Source organism: Pseudorasbora parva, chromosome 5, assembly GCF_024679245.1.
Source record: "Pseudorasbora parva isolate DD20220531a chromosome 5, ASM2467924v1, whole genome shotgun sequence".
Classification (NCBI taxonomy): Eukaryota; Metazoa; Chordata; class Actinopteri; order Cypriniformes; family Gobionidae; genus Pseudorasbora; species Pseudorasbora parva.
In genome coordinates this window covers 40,034,158-40,053,033 of record NC_090176.1, presented here as the reverse complement: position 1 = coordinate 40,053,033, position 18,876 = coordinate 40,034,158, and the positions used below count along the sequence as shown (strand labels likewise).

Genomic DNA, 18,876 nt, shown 5'->3' with positions numbered 1-18,876 from the left:
CAATAAAATAGAAACACATCTTAAATCTTATAAAAGTCTCCATGGAAACGGCGGTCACGGTGGTCTATACGTTCACTTCGCACGAGACACCCTAATTTCTTAAGAAAATTCGCGGGTTGTTGTCTCCCCCTGAAGTTGAAATAGATTTACGACCCTTTGCAGTCACCGCACTTCCTTCACGCCTCTTCTCCGTTTGGGGCACGCGAGCCCTCCCCTCTGTGGCCAACGACCCAATCCGCTTGTGCATCAGTCTGACATCAACTCTGAAGTAAATGATACGCGTATATAAACATCTAGACTTACCTTGAGAATGCTGAGTATCCTCCAAGCTGTGGTCCACTCCCTGTGTTGACTTCCTTCCCGGCCGACAAACAGACTAAAAAAATGGCACCTAAGAAGGACGCTAAGAAGCCCGAGCCCCCCAAGAAGGCCGAGCCCGCACCTGCTCCCGCGCCCGCGCCTGAGGCCCCACCTCCACCCGCCGCAGTAGATCTGTCCGGTGTGAAGGTAACGACTTTTCCTGTCATATCAAACAGACAGTTTTTTAGTGCCATGGCATTATTCAGATTTTAAAAGTATATTTGAAGTGATAGCTGACATTGAATTATCCAGTTTGCTATAGCATTTTTTAAAACTAAATTGCAAATCAGAAATGTGACAGTATACTGAATCTTGATTGGTCAATACATATTTCCACCTACGGAATTATGTTCTGAATTTATATGTCAGGGATTTACAGGATTTACATGCATTTGCTTTTAATTAAGTAATAGGCTCATAATAAGTTCATTTTAATTGTTATAATAGCTTTCATTATGTATTTTACATAACTACACTGTCATGAAAGTTTGATTCAGATATTTAAATATACATTATATACTAATATGTAACGCATATTAAACTGAAGTCATTGAGCATTTGCCTAAAGTTGCTCTGTTGACCGATGACAGCTTGAAATATGTATTATTGGCGGATTCAGCACCACGGATAGTTCCCTATAAGTTCTGCTTTTTCCTGCATAACTACAAACAAACGCCACACCCCTTTTCTGATTGGCCAAGATAAGCCAAATGTGGAGAAGGTTCACATGGCCAAACATGGAGCTCCTTAATGTTCTGCAAGCAGCTGAGCGACTAAATTAAGCATGCCAAGATCTGTGGCTCTCACTCTTCAGTTTTCTATTAAAGCAGCTGTTTGTGAATGACTCACCTGTTTTAATGGTGTTAAGTGATGTGATGGATTTCCTCAGGTCTTGCAAATCATTCCACATCTTCAGGCCACACACACAGTCTCCCTGATTCATGCAGTGGGAATTTGCATTGCTGATTATTATTTACCATTCCTGATATATATCTTATTTTCCTCTGACTCATTAATATAATAAAGGCTTATTACACAAAAATTTTTAAAAATAAATGTGTTATTTGCATACAGAACGCAGACAGAAATGGCACACAGATCTGTACTTTTGTCTTTGATGTCATTTGGGCAATATATATCTAAGGAATATAACAGAGAAAGGGATCCTCATATTGCTTATATAAGAAAATGTCTGCATTAAGACTTTTTTTCGAATAGCTTTATTAATAGACTTCGCATAACTATAAAACAGATTCAAATGCATGTTTGAGCCATATATGTGGATGGACATATCCTACTAATTTGTATACTATATCATGTTTGTTAATGATTTATGGGATAGAGTAATATGAATCTCTGTTTTCCTTCAGCTTGATTTCAGCCAGGACCAGATGGAAGGTGAGAATGAAATACCTATTTCTTTATTTTCCCTTTTTTGGGGGGGGAGATTTCATAACCATTTACACATAATGTATGTACTAGTTTACATGAAATGTGGTGCTTAAAATAATGAAAAATATAATAGGGAATAATCCTGCAGAAGGATAGGATAATTGGAAATTAATATCCTATTTCAATTTATCTAATTATAATCTGCCTTTAGGCACCAGCGATATTAATTCAAAACATTTAAAATGGTTTGAAGTAAGCGACCTGTGTCAAATTCCCAAAGTGTTGTGGGATTTACTTCTATTGTGCCATAAAGGTCAAGCAATTCAGTGCAACTCAACAGTTAATTTGCACCATTGTCCAATGCTGCGTTTTACGTGGAAGAATGTGGCCATTGCTCAGTGAGGGGCAGCTTTCTGCAGCCTGGCCTGGGTGTGAGTTACACTGCAGTCAGCATTCTGGCCTCACATGGTACTGCCTTTATATGGTGGGAGTTATATTCTTAGGAGAGCATATCAATTCCAAGTCGACTCTTTGAATGTCTCCCCCTGCTCCTGTCACGTCGTTAGTGGCAGCTGGCTTTATGCGGAAATCAGATGAAGCTATTAATCTTTTAACGGATCAAATTCCAGTGAGCCAATACCCTTGATGCCCATAGAAATACTGAGCACTGATTATTACTCTTCTCATCTTTAGTTCAAATTAGCACAATTTAATGAGAAACCAACAAATGTGAAGGTAGTGATTTAAAAGAAAACATGATGTTTTGGTAACACACTGAAATAAATGTGTCTAAAACAGATTTTTATTTTTTTATTTTTTATAGAAGTAAATTTCACATACGGAATTAAGTAAACTCTAACTATGTTAAGTAACATTAACTAAGAAAATAAGTGAATTGAGTACTAATATAGAATTTACTTCACCTGAATTATTGCCTGAACTGATTTTTTTCATGTAGGAATATTTTCTGGAGTATTTACTTCACCACAGAATAATTTTTATGTGTTTGAGAGATCCAAATAAAATGCATAATTGTAATCATAAACCTCACTGTAGATGCCTACAATTGCAAAACACAAATATGCAGTTTTGTTTATAAGCAAACTTTTCAAACACAACTTTGTCTTAATATGCACAGATTTAGAGAAAAAAAATTGTGTGAAAACTGATATCCGATCAATAAAAAAGTAATTTTTCTCACTTCCATTGTTGAATGAGTTTTGTTTTTATTGGGGCAGAAAAGTGAGAATGTCTTTAACAAAATAGACAAAGTTACATTAATATTAATCTTCAAATAAGACATAAAGTGCCTCATTAAAAAACCTGTTTGAAACTAGTGTGTGCAGAAATACGCTTCACCTTTACTAAAATAATCTCTCCACAATTACAGATTACAGGGAGGCCTTCGGACTTTTTGACAGAGTTGGTGATAGCAAAGTAGCCTACAACCAGGTTGCAGATATCATGCGTGCACTGGGACAGAACCCAACCAACAAAGAGGTTTCAAAGATCTTGGGCAACCCCACTGCTGATGGTATGTGGATTTCCCTCTGTTTTAATTAGCTACTCCGAAAGTACCTATAGTCATCATTAGCACTGCCAGGAGCTTTCACAGTCAAATATTTCACACGCATGTCTGTTTAACTGGAACTGGCAGAAGGTTGATGTCATGACAGGTGTTTGCAGTGCATTATGTTTCACTACATCTGCCCTCCATGACTCCTCCATTCACTTATATCCCTGTTTACAGATATGGCAAACAAGAGAGTCGATTTTGAGGGTTTCCTCCCCATGCTGCAGTTTGTGATCAACAGCCCAAACAAGGCCACATATGATGACTATGTTGAGGGTCTGCGTGTATTCGATAAGGAGGGCAACGGAACAGTAATGGGTGCTGAGTTGCGCATTGTCTTGTCAACACTGGGTAAGTGGTCAAAATGAACAAGTAGATAGGATTACTACTGCAATAACATATTTAAATCAATAATGAAAGTGGATTCTTTTAAATAACAAATGTGACGACCAGCTCTGTCATTTCTAGTTTTTTTTAAACCTAGAAATACTGAATAAACTGAATGTAAAAGAAAATCTCTGCTTTGTAATTATATATTTATATATTTCAGTGAGTCTCAACCATTTTGCTTAAACCATTGGCTAAGATATTTCCTCTATTTCTCCTTTGATTTTAAAAGCAATGATTATGTGATTTCAGTTTATGTCTTAAATTTTATATATAATTACATAACCTCACTGCAAAAAACAAGATTATTTTGCTTTCCCCATTGGCGGATTATTTTGCTTATTTTAAGCAAAAGCTCACTTAATTTTGAGTTATTTTCCCCCAAAACAAGACATTGCTTCTTAATGTAAAATGATAGATATTTGGACTTAAAACAAGACAAAAATACTAAGTAAGAAAAGCATTGCTGACGCCCACTGATTAAGAACCACTGATATATATATATATATATATATATATATATATATATATATATATATATATATATATATATATATATATATATATATATATATATATATATATATATATATATATATTTTTTTTTTTTTTTTTTTTTTTTTTTTTAATGACATTTCTACTAATCAAGCTTGTTATCAAGATATGGGGGTGTTACACTGGGTGCGGGCCAAAAATTCAGAGCCCGGAGCCCTCCCCCGGACAGCACGCCAAATACACATGGTCTTTATGCATAATATTTATGTTCTCGTAATATTAGCATAATATATAGCAATATTTTGATCTCGTAAAATAATCTAAAAAAGCTTTTTCCACTGTGAAGAACCTTTTGCGCAATAGAAAAGGTTCCATGAATGTTAAAGATTCTTCATGGAGCCATCAATGCCAGTGAAGAACCTTTACTTTTAAGAGTGTATAACTAGCGGTAAAGTGACTTGTTTTATCAAAATATCACACAGTAAAATACAAACAGCTCATTTCTATTTTAGACTGAAAACGTCTCGCATTTTAATGACGAGCATCTTTCTTTCAGCCTGTTTAATGACATGATCAACCTATACTTCCCTCTTTCCCTGCAGGTGAAAAAATGAATGAAGCTGAGATCGATGCTCTCATGCAAGGCCAGGAGGATGAAAATGGCTGTGTGAACTATGAGGGTCAGTTCAGATTCTTTTATTGTCTCATTGTACATAAATCACAGTAAAAACTCAATGACTGACCGATTTAAAGAGATAGTTGTTTAGTGTCCTGTAATTCTAAGCCAACATAGAAATGTTTCTCTCCATTTTGAACAGCTTTCGTCAAACACATCATGTCTGTGTAAGAAGTTGTGAAGAAACTGAAGCATTTCTCCAGATTCCATGATGTCAGGACATCCACACGTTTCCAAAAACAACTCAGAAACGGATAAAAGGGACATGGGATGTTAGTCATAAACAATTATTTTGTTATTTGCGTTTCCTATTTTTTTTCTTCCACTTGACTTCTATTTCTTTTGTCCATTCTTGGAATCCATTCATATTTTTTCCAGCTAATATTCTTGGTGATGTTCGTGCCGGGACAAGTCTCTCCGTAGCGGAACGGTTGTGAGGGGTGGGGGGTGTAGGGGCATCATGGTTACACAAAAATATAAACCACCCCCTTGACCCCTCACTGTCTGGATCGCAAAGTCAAAGGTGCTAAATATACTGCCATTAATGGACTGGCTGCAAAACCTCCTTTCCCCTTTCCCCAGAGTCTTAATTTATTTTTCGCCTCTGTCAATTCTCATAATAAACTTTTCACAAAGTATTAGCCCTGTTGTGATTAATGTTCATATTCATATTTAGCGCACAAGGCTAAAAGGAATGTGATAAGTACAGTAAGTGGATTATAGCAGAAGTAAACTTTAATTAACATAAAACAGTATTCATTACCTATTTTATTTCCAATTCAGATTGAAAGATGACATTCAACAAGAAAAAACTTGGTGGATTTGGTGGGACTTGGTGGATTTTATACATCTGGAAATGATTGGATGAGGAAAAATATCAAGGCTGTTCTCAATAAGTGTATCAAGAAAGTAAATGAGGACATCAATTTTGACATCATCTTGAGCTTATGTTAACATTAAAATGACTATAGAATATTACTGTTAAATTAATATCCAAGTAAAGGCAAGATGAATTTGCCTGGACTATTTTCATTCATCTAGGTCAATGTCACAGAGACTTGTCACATTTTAGCCTTGGCACCTGCTTTAAAAAAATTAAACATGCCAACCATCAACCTTTTATAATTCTGCTGTCAAAAACAAGAAGCTCCTTGGTGCAGCCTTGTGGGGTTTCTTTAAAATAAGAGCTCTGGTTTAACATTGATTACATTTTTTTTAATGAAATCTGGGAGCTTTCTGTACTCTCCATGGACAGTTACACAACTAGAACTTTGACACTTCAAAAAGTTAATTAAGAGATTGTAAAAATTATTATTAATATGAATTGAGGGGTCACATATGAACATTTATCAGCGAACATAAACAATAGATCAACCAACCCTGACGCATGAACCTCATTGGTTCTTGTGTGTCAAGTGAACATGTTTGAATTTGTTTACCATATTCCATACCAGATCGTAGTTGATGAATGTTTATATGGGAATAAAAGCCTAAATTTATTCTGTTCATCAATAAAGTGATCATGTCTAAGATTTTTTTTTGACTAAACTGTATGAACTCATATGAACCTAATTCATATGGATTAGTTTTACAATTGCTTTATGAACTTTTTAAAGTGTCAAAGTTTCAGATGCTTAGCTGTCAATGGAGGAACAGAAAGCTTTCAGATTTCATCAAAAAGTCTTACAGGTTTGGAATGACATGAGGTGAACTAACCGTTTAAAATCGACGGTAATTGTAATAATAAAATAAGAATAGAATTTAATCTAATCATACTAAGTTTAAATCTGTAAACAGTGAGTTCAAATTATGAGGCCTGCAAAACAAATTCATTATTCATAATGAAAAGTTCTGACTTGGGGGGGTGGGGGGGAATTATGGCCTTCTGAAGCGAAGCCATGCGTTTGTTTAAGAACAATGTCCATATTTTACACATTATAAGCACCTTTCACACTGCACGTCAGACCCGCAATATTCCCGGAATATTGCCGGGTCGCCTTCTGTGTGAAAGCAACCACGTCCCGGTATTGATTACCGAATTCGACCCGGGTCGGGGACATAGTAATATTGCAAGATTCGACCCGGAACGAGCGCTGTGTGAACAAAAGCCGAAACTAATGCCGCAACGTGTACGTAGTTATCGTGCGACTCCTAGAGCTTGTTTTTTCAATAATACAACCCTGCAGTGCCAGAAGAGCTAGTCGGTGTTTTAAACGCAGAGAGTGTTCGTATACAAAAGAAACTAAAATTAAACAAGCAGAAATGTGTGCAAACTGGACACAAGTCGAGACCACGGAGCTCCTTACTATCCGCGCTGAAGCTGAGATCGCTCGCCGTTATACGTCACATCAGGATGTCACGTGTCAACTCGACCCGGGACCGTTACGGGTTGTGTGTGAAAGCGCACATATTACGGTATTTCGCTGGCAGTGTGAATGGACCAAATCTAGCGGCCCGGGAACAAATGCCGGGTCGCATTATCCGTGTATTTGCCGGAATCGCAGTGTGAAAGGGGCTTAAGAGGCATTACACTTTTTCCGTAAGTTGAATACAGAAGGACGTCTGGAGGAATCTAGATATTTTACTTTATAACGGATATTTTACATATATTAAATATGGATATTTTTCTTACACAAACGCATGACTTCATGCCAGAAGGCATTTATTAACCTCCAGCGCCGGTTGGATTACTTGGATGTATAATGGATGGATGCACTTTTTTGGGCTTCAAATTTTGTGCTGCCATTCATTGCCATTATAATGCATGGATTAGCCAGGATATTTTTTTAATACAACTCAGATTGTATTCGCGTCTGAAAGAAGATATCTACTCATAGGGTGACTTGAGGGTGAGTAAATCATGGGCTAATTTTCATTTGGACCCTTGAATTCAACCAATAGAATTCCCTTGGTAAAATCACTACGTACTGCATCTAGTCGCTTATTGCTTTTTTTATAACCTTTAAGAAGGCAATAATACCATCATAAGTCCCAACACATTTCACAAATACAAATTCAGGAGAAAAAAAAAGATCACACCAATATTTTGTTCATTTTCTGTATTTTTATTGTCATAACTGTTAAGGGCATTTATAATCCGTATCATACCAACAGGAGAAAAACTGCGTACATCTATGTGACCTTTTAAATACATTTACAGCAGCTGAGGGAATCAGGGAAAGGGCAGGTAAGGCTCAGGGGGGCCGAGAAAACACAGAAGCCTACGAATGACAGCTGTTCTAGAGGAAAAGGGGCAGGGGAGAACCACAAATGACGAGAAAAAATATACAGGTGGACTGTGTTCAAACAAATGCAAGCGGAGTGCGTATCCATTTTAACGTTTTGATTTGTGTTTCTTTTTCCACATCCTAAGAAAGAAAACTAAGCATCCAAGCAGGAATCAGCAGACGAACACAGGACCTAAAATCACAGACAGCGCCCCGAGGAGCTGCCCCCTACGTTTCAGAATAAAATGAGGGCCGCAGAACCACCCAAATCTTGCTCAGATGGATCTGTTCCCATCTCGACTCTGAAAGACGGTCGAATGTGGTTGACACTTCAAGACAGCAGACTGAGCAGATCTTACATGATTCATGTATACCTGGAGCCCTCGGTTGTATTCGCGTAAGCGGGTAATACTGTAATATAATAGTTTGTGTAAAGGTCACGTTTACTTGAAATTTTCAACAGGATTCTGCGCATGAGGGCGGAAAAGTTCTTCACGCCAATTTTGCTCAAGTTGTAGCTGGTCATGGCGAATTCACCGTGTTGACAGTGACTTCTGAAAGAAATCTGAAAGTGAATTCTTCGATATCTCTAATGTGACCACCGTAAGTTAAAGCACAAATCTGCTTAAACTGTGTACCGACAAAGATCCACGGAAGCAACGCTTTTCGTAACGGTCATCTGAAATAATGTACAAACTAAACATCGTCGCTAGTATCTACAAAACATGATGTGTTGACTTTATTCAATGTTTCAGCAAATAACTTACTAAAATTCCTTGAAATAGAAAATAGCCTCTTTTGTGTACTAGAATACATGCTCATCATACTATCTAGTTTTTTTTTTTATGCAATTGTACAGGAATAAGTTATCGAAGGAGTAATTATTTCTTTTTTTTTTTAGTTGAGCATGAGATGTTGAGAGACAAAGAGCTGGTATATTTATAAATATATTCCCTTATAGTGTATATCGTGTACGTGACTTGCATTTGAGATGTTTTAGAGTCCATGCACTGAATGGGCAAAAGAACACGTGCAGCATGGGATCGTCGCGCCACATTCCCGTGTATAAAAAATTCTGTAAGACCGACTTTTACGCAACACACCTGACACTGACCCTAAACCAGCAGTTGAGGCCACTGTCTGTACACAATCATAAAAAGTCACATGTAAGATGGGTAATAAAAAGCACTGGTACCTCTAACTCTAACAAGTGGTTATTCATTAAAATTTACCCAAAAAAAGGAGAGAAAAAAAAAACGATAAAATGCTTTTTTTCAGATGGGTAGTGAAATCTGTAGTCTTCATTAAATACCAGAGGGAGGAAGGGTCAACCGGGACACCACTGAAGGGGACTATTGTAGATTGAGTGGAGGGAAGTTGAACGGAGAGGTTTCGGATTCACAAGCCTTGTTTGGCCAGGGCGGCGGTCACATCATCGGCCAGCGTGGCCAGCTGCGGCGACTCCAGCATGTTGATGCTTCCGGACGAGGACATGTGGCTGTGCCGGTGAGGGGAGGTGCCACCTGACAGCCCGAGCGCCTCGATCACGATCTCCGCCCCGTGATCCACGCGTGCTTTGGCTACGTCGCGGAACAACAGCTTATGGCTTTCGATCTTAGAGAGCAGGAAATAGAAGTCAGCGATGGTCACTTAGCTCGTCCTCATATATGATGTGGGACGGATCAGTAAAAATGTTTGTTAGGTTTGCGCACTCACCTGTACATGGCCTCCTCCAGGCGTATGATGGGCATTGTCCAGTGAGCCTACCTTTGCATGGGCTTTTTCTCTGAAGTCCAGCTTCACACTCTCAATGCGCACATGACCACCTCCTGAGAAACCAACACAAACACAATGCAATTTCTCATTTCTCTGCTGGTGAACTATTAAAAGAACATTTCTTTTTTTCAAAGAACTAACAAAATGTTTAATCTAAAGATTTACTACACTGTTCAAAAGTTTTGGGGGCAGTACATTTTTTATTTTTTTAAAGTATCTTATGCTTACTAAAGCTGCATTTATTTGATCAAAACTACACCGTAAAAAATACAAAAAGGAAAATGTATTGGTAATTTTCCTCCAGGACATTATTCAGTAACTTTCCGTTACTTTTCCATTAACCCTAAAACACAATACAATGCAATGCGTTATCCAAAATACAAGTAAAACACCTGTAAAAACAATACAGATTCCGGATTTTATTTTTTATTTTTTCGTACAGCAAATACTATAATATTGTGAGACATTATTACAACTCAAATATTAAACATTAATATATTAAAATATGTTTTTTATTTGAATATACACTCACCTAAAGGATTATTAGGAATACCTGTTCAATTTCTCATTAATGCAATTATCTAATTAACCAATCACATGGCAGTTGCTTCAATGCATTTAGGCATGTGGTCCTGGTCAAGACAAACTCCTGAACTCCAAACTGAATGTCAGAATGGGAAAGAAATGTGATTTAAGCAATTTTGAGCGTGGCAAGGTTGTTGATGCCAGACGGGCCGGTCTGAGTATTTGGCAATCTGCTCAGTAACTGGGATTTTCACGCACAACCATTTCTAGGGTTTACAAAAAACGGTGTGAAAAGGAAAAAATATCCAGTATGTGGCAGTCCTGTGGGTGAAAATGCCTTGTTGATGCTAGAGGTCAGAGGAGAATGGGCCAACTGATTCAAGCTGATAGAAGAGCAACTTTGACTGAAATAACCACTCGTTACAACGGAGGTATGCAGCAAATCATTTGTGAAGCCACAACACGCACAACCTTGAGGCGGATGGGCTACAACAGCAGAAAGACCCCACCGGGTACCACTCATCTCCACTACAAATAGGAAAAAGAGGCTACAATTTGCACAAGCTCACCAAAATTAGACAGTTGAAGACTGGAAAAATGTTACCTGGTCTGATGAGTCTTGATTTCTGTTGAGACATTCAGATGGAGTCAGAATTTGGCGTAAACAGAATGAGAACATGGATCCATCATGCCCTGTTACCAGTGTGCAGGCTGGTGGTGGTGGTGTAATGGTGTGGGGATGTTTTCTTGGCACACTTTAGGCCCCTTAGTGCCAATTGGGCATCATTTAAATGCCACGGCCTTTGTTTCTGACCATGTCCATCCCTTTATGACCACCATATACTCATCCTCTGATGGCTACTTCCAGCAGGATAATGCACCCTGTCACAAAGCTTGAATCATTTCAAATTTGTTTCTTGAACATGACAAGGAGTTCACTGTACTAAAATGGCCCCCACAGTCACCAGATCTCAACCCAATAGAGCATCTTTGGGATGTGATGGAACGGGAGCTTCATGCCCTGGATGTGCATCCCACAAATCTCCATCAACTGCAAGATGCTCTCCTATCAATATGGGCCAACATTTCTAAAGAATGCTTTCAGCACCTTGTTGAATCAATGCCACGTAGAATTAAGGCAGTTCTGAAGGTGAAAGGGGGTCAAACACAGTATTAGTATGGTGTTCCTAATAATCCTTTAGGTGAGTGTATTTTAAAATGTAATTTATTCCTGTAATAAGCTGAATTTTTTGCATCATTACTCCAGTCTTCAGTGTCACATCCTTCAGAAATCATTCTAATGTGCTGTTTTGCTACTCAAGAATCATTTCTTATTATCTTCTTATTATGCCACTTAATATTCTTTTGTGATTTTTTTAATAAATGGTAAACAATTTTTCATTTATTTCAAATATAAATCATTTGTTACATTAAAATTGTTTGTAATGTCACTTTTGATAAATTGTATACTTTGATTGATTGATTGATTGATTGATTGATTGACCTTTTATTATCCCGAAGGAAATTTGTCTTGGACACATACAAAAACACTGTCTGCTGTATAAAAAAATAAATAATAATAAATACGTAAATAAATAAATGCATGAAAGTCACTTGTACATACGCACTTTACACACACGCAAACAATATCTGCGATACATATACAAACTACAATCAAACAACCAACTGCACATTGCCCTTTAAACTACAGTTCTAAAATTTAAAATACATCTCAGAGGTAACCTTAATGCTTATTTAAGGCTATAATAGACAGGGGTACAAAGGAGTTCTTAAAGCGGTTGAGTCTGCACTTAGGGACTCTAAAGCGTCTTCCCGAGGGAAGTAGCTGGTACTCATGATGAAGGATATGAGTGGGGTCAGATATAATTTTTTGGGCCTGTCTGATAACTGTTTCATCATAGACGGCCTGAAGTGTGTGATGCTGCTCAACTCAACTCTACTTACTTTTTGAATAAAAAAAAAACACTGACCCCAAACTTTTCAATGGTACTGATTCTATATGCTCCCAAATCTACATAAAATATGAATATTTATAAAATATCTGTTCTTTAAAATACAGATCTGATCTATGTTAACTAGTGGAAAAGGTCTGCATAATTCTTATATTCTTATAGCAAAATATTTTTAATGGGTTTGGCAAAGAAGGAGATTAAAATATAACCACAAGATGGTGCTGTTATGCCATCCAATAGCCTAACTCAGGCATTGCACACTTTAAACACAATATGTATCATGACATTGCAAATTTCCAATATGTGTCTAAATATTTCAGAATTCATTAGCATGCTCACCTGGCCTGTGGCGGATGTTGTCCAAGGATCCGCACTTGGAGGTCACATGACTAAGGTCAATCTTCTTAGACTGAATGTGAACCTGTAAGAAACACCAGATGTTGAGTACAAAGATAAAACACAAATAGGATAATAAAGGCAAGGAGTCATTTCAGATCTTCTTCACATCTGAAACTGCAACATACAAAAAAGAAGCTTTGCCTAAAAAGTAGCACAGGTCAATTAATTAGACTAAAACAACCTTACGAAAGAAAAATATATTTACCCATATTTGAAATATATTATAATATATTGTAAATTCATGGAATAATATATTGATGTTATTATACAATATATTAAATATTCATGCAATATATTGCAAACTATACAAATGATTGCCACTTTCAATATACTGCAATATAATGGAAAATATAAATATTAAATCCCATATATGTGAATATATTGCCTAATGTATAATATGATATTTTCCAATATACTGTAGTGTATTTTTGTTTTGTAAGGGCTGCATGTTAGCTGTGCTGCAAATCAAGTAGAACTGATAAATATGCTGAAGATGTCACAACACCAGTAATATCACGAATACAATAATTCTTTATGACAGACTTTTAGATGTTTAGAAATTCATGGCAGAGTAAATACTGGTTTGGTTAGATTGGTGAACTGAATCATCAAATATTTAAAATGAGATTTTGTCCTGATACAAATAAATAAGAGAAATGTAGGTAACTGTTATATCGTAGTGCTCATTCCTGCATTGAACTAATGTTCCAGAAAGTTATGGAATATTCCAATCTTAACTAAACAGACAGAGTAAATAATATTTTGTGGGGATCAACCCCATGACCTTAGTAGCCATGATCTACACAGTGTGCTCATTATAGCTTTGTTGTAATAGTCACTCACAATGACTGACCGCTGCTGCTGCAAGGGGCAGAAAAAGCAAATCTGATTGAAGTACAGACATGACTCAGCACATACCAGCTCTGAAAACACTGGTCAAGACATTTCAGTAAGCAATATGCACAATCAGAAAGAACAGAGAGACCAAAACCTTGTGAGCTGACTATGTAGGCAGCTATTTTAGGCATCGGCATGCTGCCTTTAAGATCATTTCTTTTGATCAAATTGTGAGACTGCATTGCATTCATCCTTTGCAGTGAAAGCAATGGCAGAAATTTATTGCAACAGGCTTCGTAAAAAAAAAAAAAAAAATCTGGATGGCAGACAAAGTGAAACAAAAATTAATTATTAATATAAATAATTCACTAAAATTACTCAAAATAATTCACTAAAAAACTAAAAACACTCAAAATTATGTATTTTACACAATATATCTGTATGCTGGGTATATTAATCACATATTTAGCATAGCAACAAGTTAACAGCAAACAACTGAAATCAATTATGAGAAGTTTACTGTGCGTTTCACATGAAGAGCACAGTTGATACTACCGTTTAGACAAAGCCAACATACTGATCTACTATTTAAGCGTATTCTTCTTCTTCTGAGATTATATAACATATAGACCATTTCAAGCTATAACCACAAAACTCAGGTCAAAACTCCAGACTATTCTAACTTGGGTTGCTATATCTTTTCTAACTTGTCCTACGGTTTTCATGAAATGGACAATCAAAACTACAAGTCCCATAGACTTATAATGAGTGGGTCAGGACTTTTGTACATTAAAAATAGAGCCCTATCAAACACCCGAAGCAATGCAGCGCCAAGCAAGACAAAGGGTTTTTTGCTTGTTTCAGCCTGATGCAGTTATCATTTTTACGTACAGCGTTATGTTGTTTAAATAGGAGATTCATTTGAGCCCATGGGTGTGCTAGTCTGAAAACAAAGTGTGTTCAGGCACATTGTTGGCGCATTGCTATTTTGAGGCAAGTTAATAGTTAATAGTGCATTATTTGTGTTATTTAAAGGGTGTGTTGGTAATAGGTGGGTCTACAACGCACATACACTCTGCTTATTACACACACAGGGACATGCAGCAGCACACAGACATTTTGAAGTATAACATTTTTTAAAGATTCCACTCTGGAGAGGTCAGTCTTTCCGCTCACAAATTCCACTACTTAAATAGTGAATCAACCATGCAGCACCGGAGACTTTTCAACTATGTATTCGAAGACTGTTTTGTCATACTAGGGAAGTATTTGATCTGGACACAGCGATAGAGTATTTAAGCTTTTATCACTAGCAAAGCTTAATGACTATCCTAGGACAACATCATTTAACAGTATTATTATCATGTTAACATGCAAATCATGTTATTAATAGGTTAGCATATAAAATAATGTTAGCAGTATGGTCATTTGTGTTAGCAAACATGAAATCAACATATATCAGCAATATGTTAATCATGTTATCGACATGCTAAATGTGTTAGCAACATTAAATAATGGTAACAGCATGTTCATTTGTGTTAGCAAATATGAATGAAACAAGTTAATCATGCTAGTAATGCTAAACATGCTAACATATTATCTGGTGCAGAGTGACCGGAGTATTGGCTGTGGTAATATGTTTTTTAAAATATATGAAAATAGAAGAGTTATTTTGTAGAGTTACATTGTAGTTTAGCCTTGGTGTACATTAGAAACTTTAATTAAAAGATTAAATCTAAAGACAAACTTAAAATTCACTGTATATAACACACTAAGCCACTGCATTTGTGGGGCACTAAAAATAAGTCCCTTATGAGGTTTCATTTCAGTAAGGATAAAGCTTGGAACATACTCTGCAAGAACAAAGAAATTTGTTCATTTTCTCGAGGTGGCAAGAACAAGAACAAAGTTCGTTCTGGCCAGTACATTCCACTTCCAGAGAAAAGCAGGTGCAGCTCATCTGAGTTTCTCTGCATTAAAGGAGTACTTCAGCGCTGAGAAGATGAATCTGTATTTAAACTGGGTCATCAATGTAGTAGAAATGTGAAATTATTTCTAGACTGAGAAAAGACAGAAAATGTATTTGTCTCATGGGGATGAAAGATTACAATTCCCAGAATGCTTCGCTGCCCTGGGAGGCCATTCCCAAAGCCACCGCTACTGGATTACTGTGACTGAATTGGAGAAGACAATACAATTAAAAACTGAACGTGTCTGTTTAATATAATGAGTGAGTCACCGCGTGAGTATCACAGCACTGAGCACTAACTCAGTTAGTGAGCAGGAGGGAGATAAATGAGCTGAATGAGCTGATGAGCTCTCGTGATGAGAGCTGAGGTAATCGTGACTATACTCGCGGCATACATTTACAACGCGAGTTCAGTCTGGCACGTTTCAGTTCATTCCTTTGCAAGCTTAACTTTCATATAAATTAATTTGAGAAGTTAAAAGACTTGCATTGGTCATCATAGCTCCGTTTAAATGAGTGCCTGTAGCTGCGAGGTGAGCTGTGAGTGTGATCCCCATCCCCCATGCGCGAGTTCAAAACATGTGGAAATATCTCCCTCTGTTGGCTGTAGTCTTTAGCCTTTGGCCAAACATTCCTCCTATGATGCAAATATCATCAATTTGCGTCATAGGAGGAATTTTTCCAGAAATAAAATGCATAAATCTTTTGTCTCAGGGGGATATGAGGGGGGAAAGCACAATCATTTGAATATACTCCAGGGTTTCTACTGATACAAAGCTATATGCTAATCGCTGAAGTAACCCTTTAACCACGCCCACTTTAAATGTCTGACCAATCACACAATAATTCGCGGACACCCGCGAGAAAAAAGTTCTGCTCAGGCGATGTGTCGAGAACAAGCTGAGAGAACTCCCAAACCAGGGCTGCGAGAACAAAACAACGTCATTTTGTTCTCGCAGCCCTGGGAGAGAGAACTTTTTTCTCTGTTCTTGCGGAGTATGTTGTAGCCTTAATGCCTATGTAGCCGGCAGACAGCAAGGTGGCTTACTAGGTTTTGAAACAGAACCTAAAAAGTATAAAAGAGGAAACCTTGAAACCTAAAGAAGAGAAGAATGAAAAGGTTGACAGCAACTACTCCATGATACAGACTGTTGATAAAAACTTTTTCAGCATGAAAATAACCATAGACATTACCAAAAATTTTCTCAAACAGAGAAATTAAAGATACTGAAAAGGAGGGTGATGCGTAGTCTTAATCTGATATGACTACCATACAGTAAACCCACAAGTGTTGATGGGTCACCATCAAACACCTGCATTACAGTTTACAAATATATACATATAAGGTGTATATATTTTCACATGATGAACAACAAGAAGGGACTTCAGTTTGGCATTTTAGCCCACGTGTGAAGATATATCTGGTGTGTGCACTGTGAATTCGAGGTCATCTGCCATGGTTGGCATTTTTGTCATCCAGTGCAGCAGAAAAGTATCCAGAACAAAAGTTGGAATTCTAGGACTCTCAGATCCAAAAGGAAAGCGAAATGTTAGGGTTATCCAGATTTATTCTTAATGGACAGAGTAAACCGTGGAGGTCTGTTGGCTTTGGAAAAGAAGGAGAGAGAGACATAGGGAGAGATGGAGCAGTACATACATTGCCTCCACGGGGCGAATGCTTCAGATTATCCTTGGATCCGCACTTTGACTGTACGTGACTGAAGTCCAGCTTCTTATTTAAAATTTGAATCTAGAAAAATACAAAGATATGTGGCTCTTTTAATGAAGATGGAAACACAAACTAACATATGCCTACATGCACACACACATACAGACAACTGGTAGCCGTGCATTTATGAGACAGATCATCAGTAAGAGTGGTTCAAATAACAACCCATAAAGATGAACTTGACCCGTCTGCTCACTGCACCTGCAGCCAAGAATCAACCGGGTAATGCCCAGTGATTAAAAGTAAAGCGTTGACAAAGCAACAGAGTTGAGCAGAGGTCAACTTTATGCAAATGTGCAGCAAGTAAAACAATGTGGCTAGTGGCGAGCAATCCCTGTCTACAAGCAACCATCAGTGCAGAAACGTGATGATTTAATTACTGTTAAAATAATCTCCCCTTAAGGGTTAAACTGCAACTGTACTCATTGTTGACACCGTTTCCAAAAGTTAGACAGTTATTTTATGCTAATTAATGCTGAAAGTATCTCCATTAAATGAAGCCATCACACTAAATGGCTGAATAAATTAACATGGATGTAATTCTAGATAAAAATTAAAAAAATTATTAGCAACATTTTCAAGAATCCCAGAGAGATCGCCCTTTTATACATGGATTTTGGGAGTCACTGTGCAGGACAAAATAGTGACGAAATAGAATAATAACAGTATTTTACAGGGTGTATTATATATATTATATAATATTTATGTGTATATAATATAATAACAGTGTATATTATATATCTATAATATATATATATATATATATATATATACACACACTGATCAGGCATAGCATTATGATGAGGTGAAGTGAATAACACTGATCATCTCTTCATCATGATCATGGCACCTGTAAGTGGGTGGGATATATTAGGAAGCAAGTGAATCTTTTGCCATCTGCAGACCAGTCAGGATGTCCATGCTGACCCCTGTCCACCGCCGAAAGAGCCAACAGTGGGCACGTGAGCATCAGAACTGGACCATGGAGTAATGGAAGATGGTGGCTTGAATCACATTTTCTTTTACATCACGTGGATGGCCGCTTGTGCTTGTGCGTTGCTTACCTGGGAAAGAAGGTAAGGCAGCAGAGGCAGTGTCATCCTTTGGGCAATGTTCTGCTGGGAAACCCTGGGTCCTGTCATACATTAGGATGTTATTTTGACATGTACCACTTACCAAAACATTGTTACAGCCTATACAGCCTTTCGTGGAAACGGTATTCCCTGGTGGCTGTGGCATCTTTCAGCAGGATAATGTCCCCTGCCTCAAAGCAAAAATGGTTCAGGAATGGTTTGAGGAGCACAACAACGAGTTTGAGGTGTTGACTTGGCCTCCAAATTCCCCAGATCTAATACCCATCGAGCATCTGTGGGATGTGCTGAACAAACAAGTCCGATCCATGATCCATGGAGACTCCACAACTTACAGAAGTTAAAGGATCTGCTGATAACATCTTGGAATCAGATACCAAAGCACACCTTCAGAGGTCTAGTGGAGTCCATGCCTTGACGGGTCAGGGCTGTTTTGGCAGCAAAAGGGGACCAACACAATACTAGGA

General features: G+C 37.5%; 2 protein-coding genes across 22 annotated transcripts in view; one reads left to right on the top strand and one right to left on the bottom strand.

Moving 5' to 3' along the window:
* Positions 1–307: 307 nt before the first annotated feature.
* myl1 (myosin, light chain 1, alkali; skeletal, fast) lies at positions 308–5,521 on the top strand. Its single transcript, XM_067444313.1, has 6 exons — positions 308–507; positions 1,731–1,758; positions 3,143–3,286; positions 3,503–3,676; positions 4,810–4,887; positions 5,026–5,521. The coding sequence occupies exons 1-6, from the start codon at positions 385–387 to the stop codon at positions 5,052–5,054; spliced, it is 576 nt and encodes a 191-aa protein (XP_067300414.1). The 5' UTR covers positions 308–384; the 3' UTR covers positions 5,055–5,521.
* Positions 5,522–7,927: 2,406 nt separating this feature from the next.
* The window catches only part of map2 (microtubule-associated protein 2), a 65,483-nt gene continuing 54,534 nt past the window's right edge, over positions 7,928–18,876 (bottom strand). For 16 of the 21 annotated variants that reach the window (XM_067444290.1, XM_067444292.1, XM_067444299.1 and 13 more), the window contains 5 exons: positions 17,247–17,339; positions 13,627–13,644; positions 12,724–12,805; positions 9,827–9,939; positions 7,928–9,724 (listed from right to left, as the gene is read on the bottom strand). In XM_067444290.1, coding sequence (XP_067300391.1) covers positions 9,509–9,724; positions 9,827–9,939; positions 12,724–12,805; positions 13,627–13,644; positions 17,247–17,339 — 522 coding nt within the window. In that variant the 3' untranslated portion in view covers positions 7,928–9,508. The remainder of the gene's footprint in view (positions 9,725–9,826; positions 9,940–12,723; positions 12,806–13,626; positions 13,645–17,246; positions 17,340–18,876) is intronic. The other 5 variants (XM_067444296.1, XM_067444298.1, XM_067444306.1 and 2 more) reach the window with 2 other exon arrangements.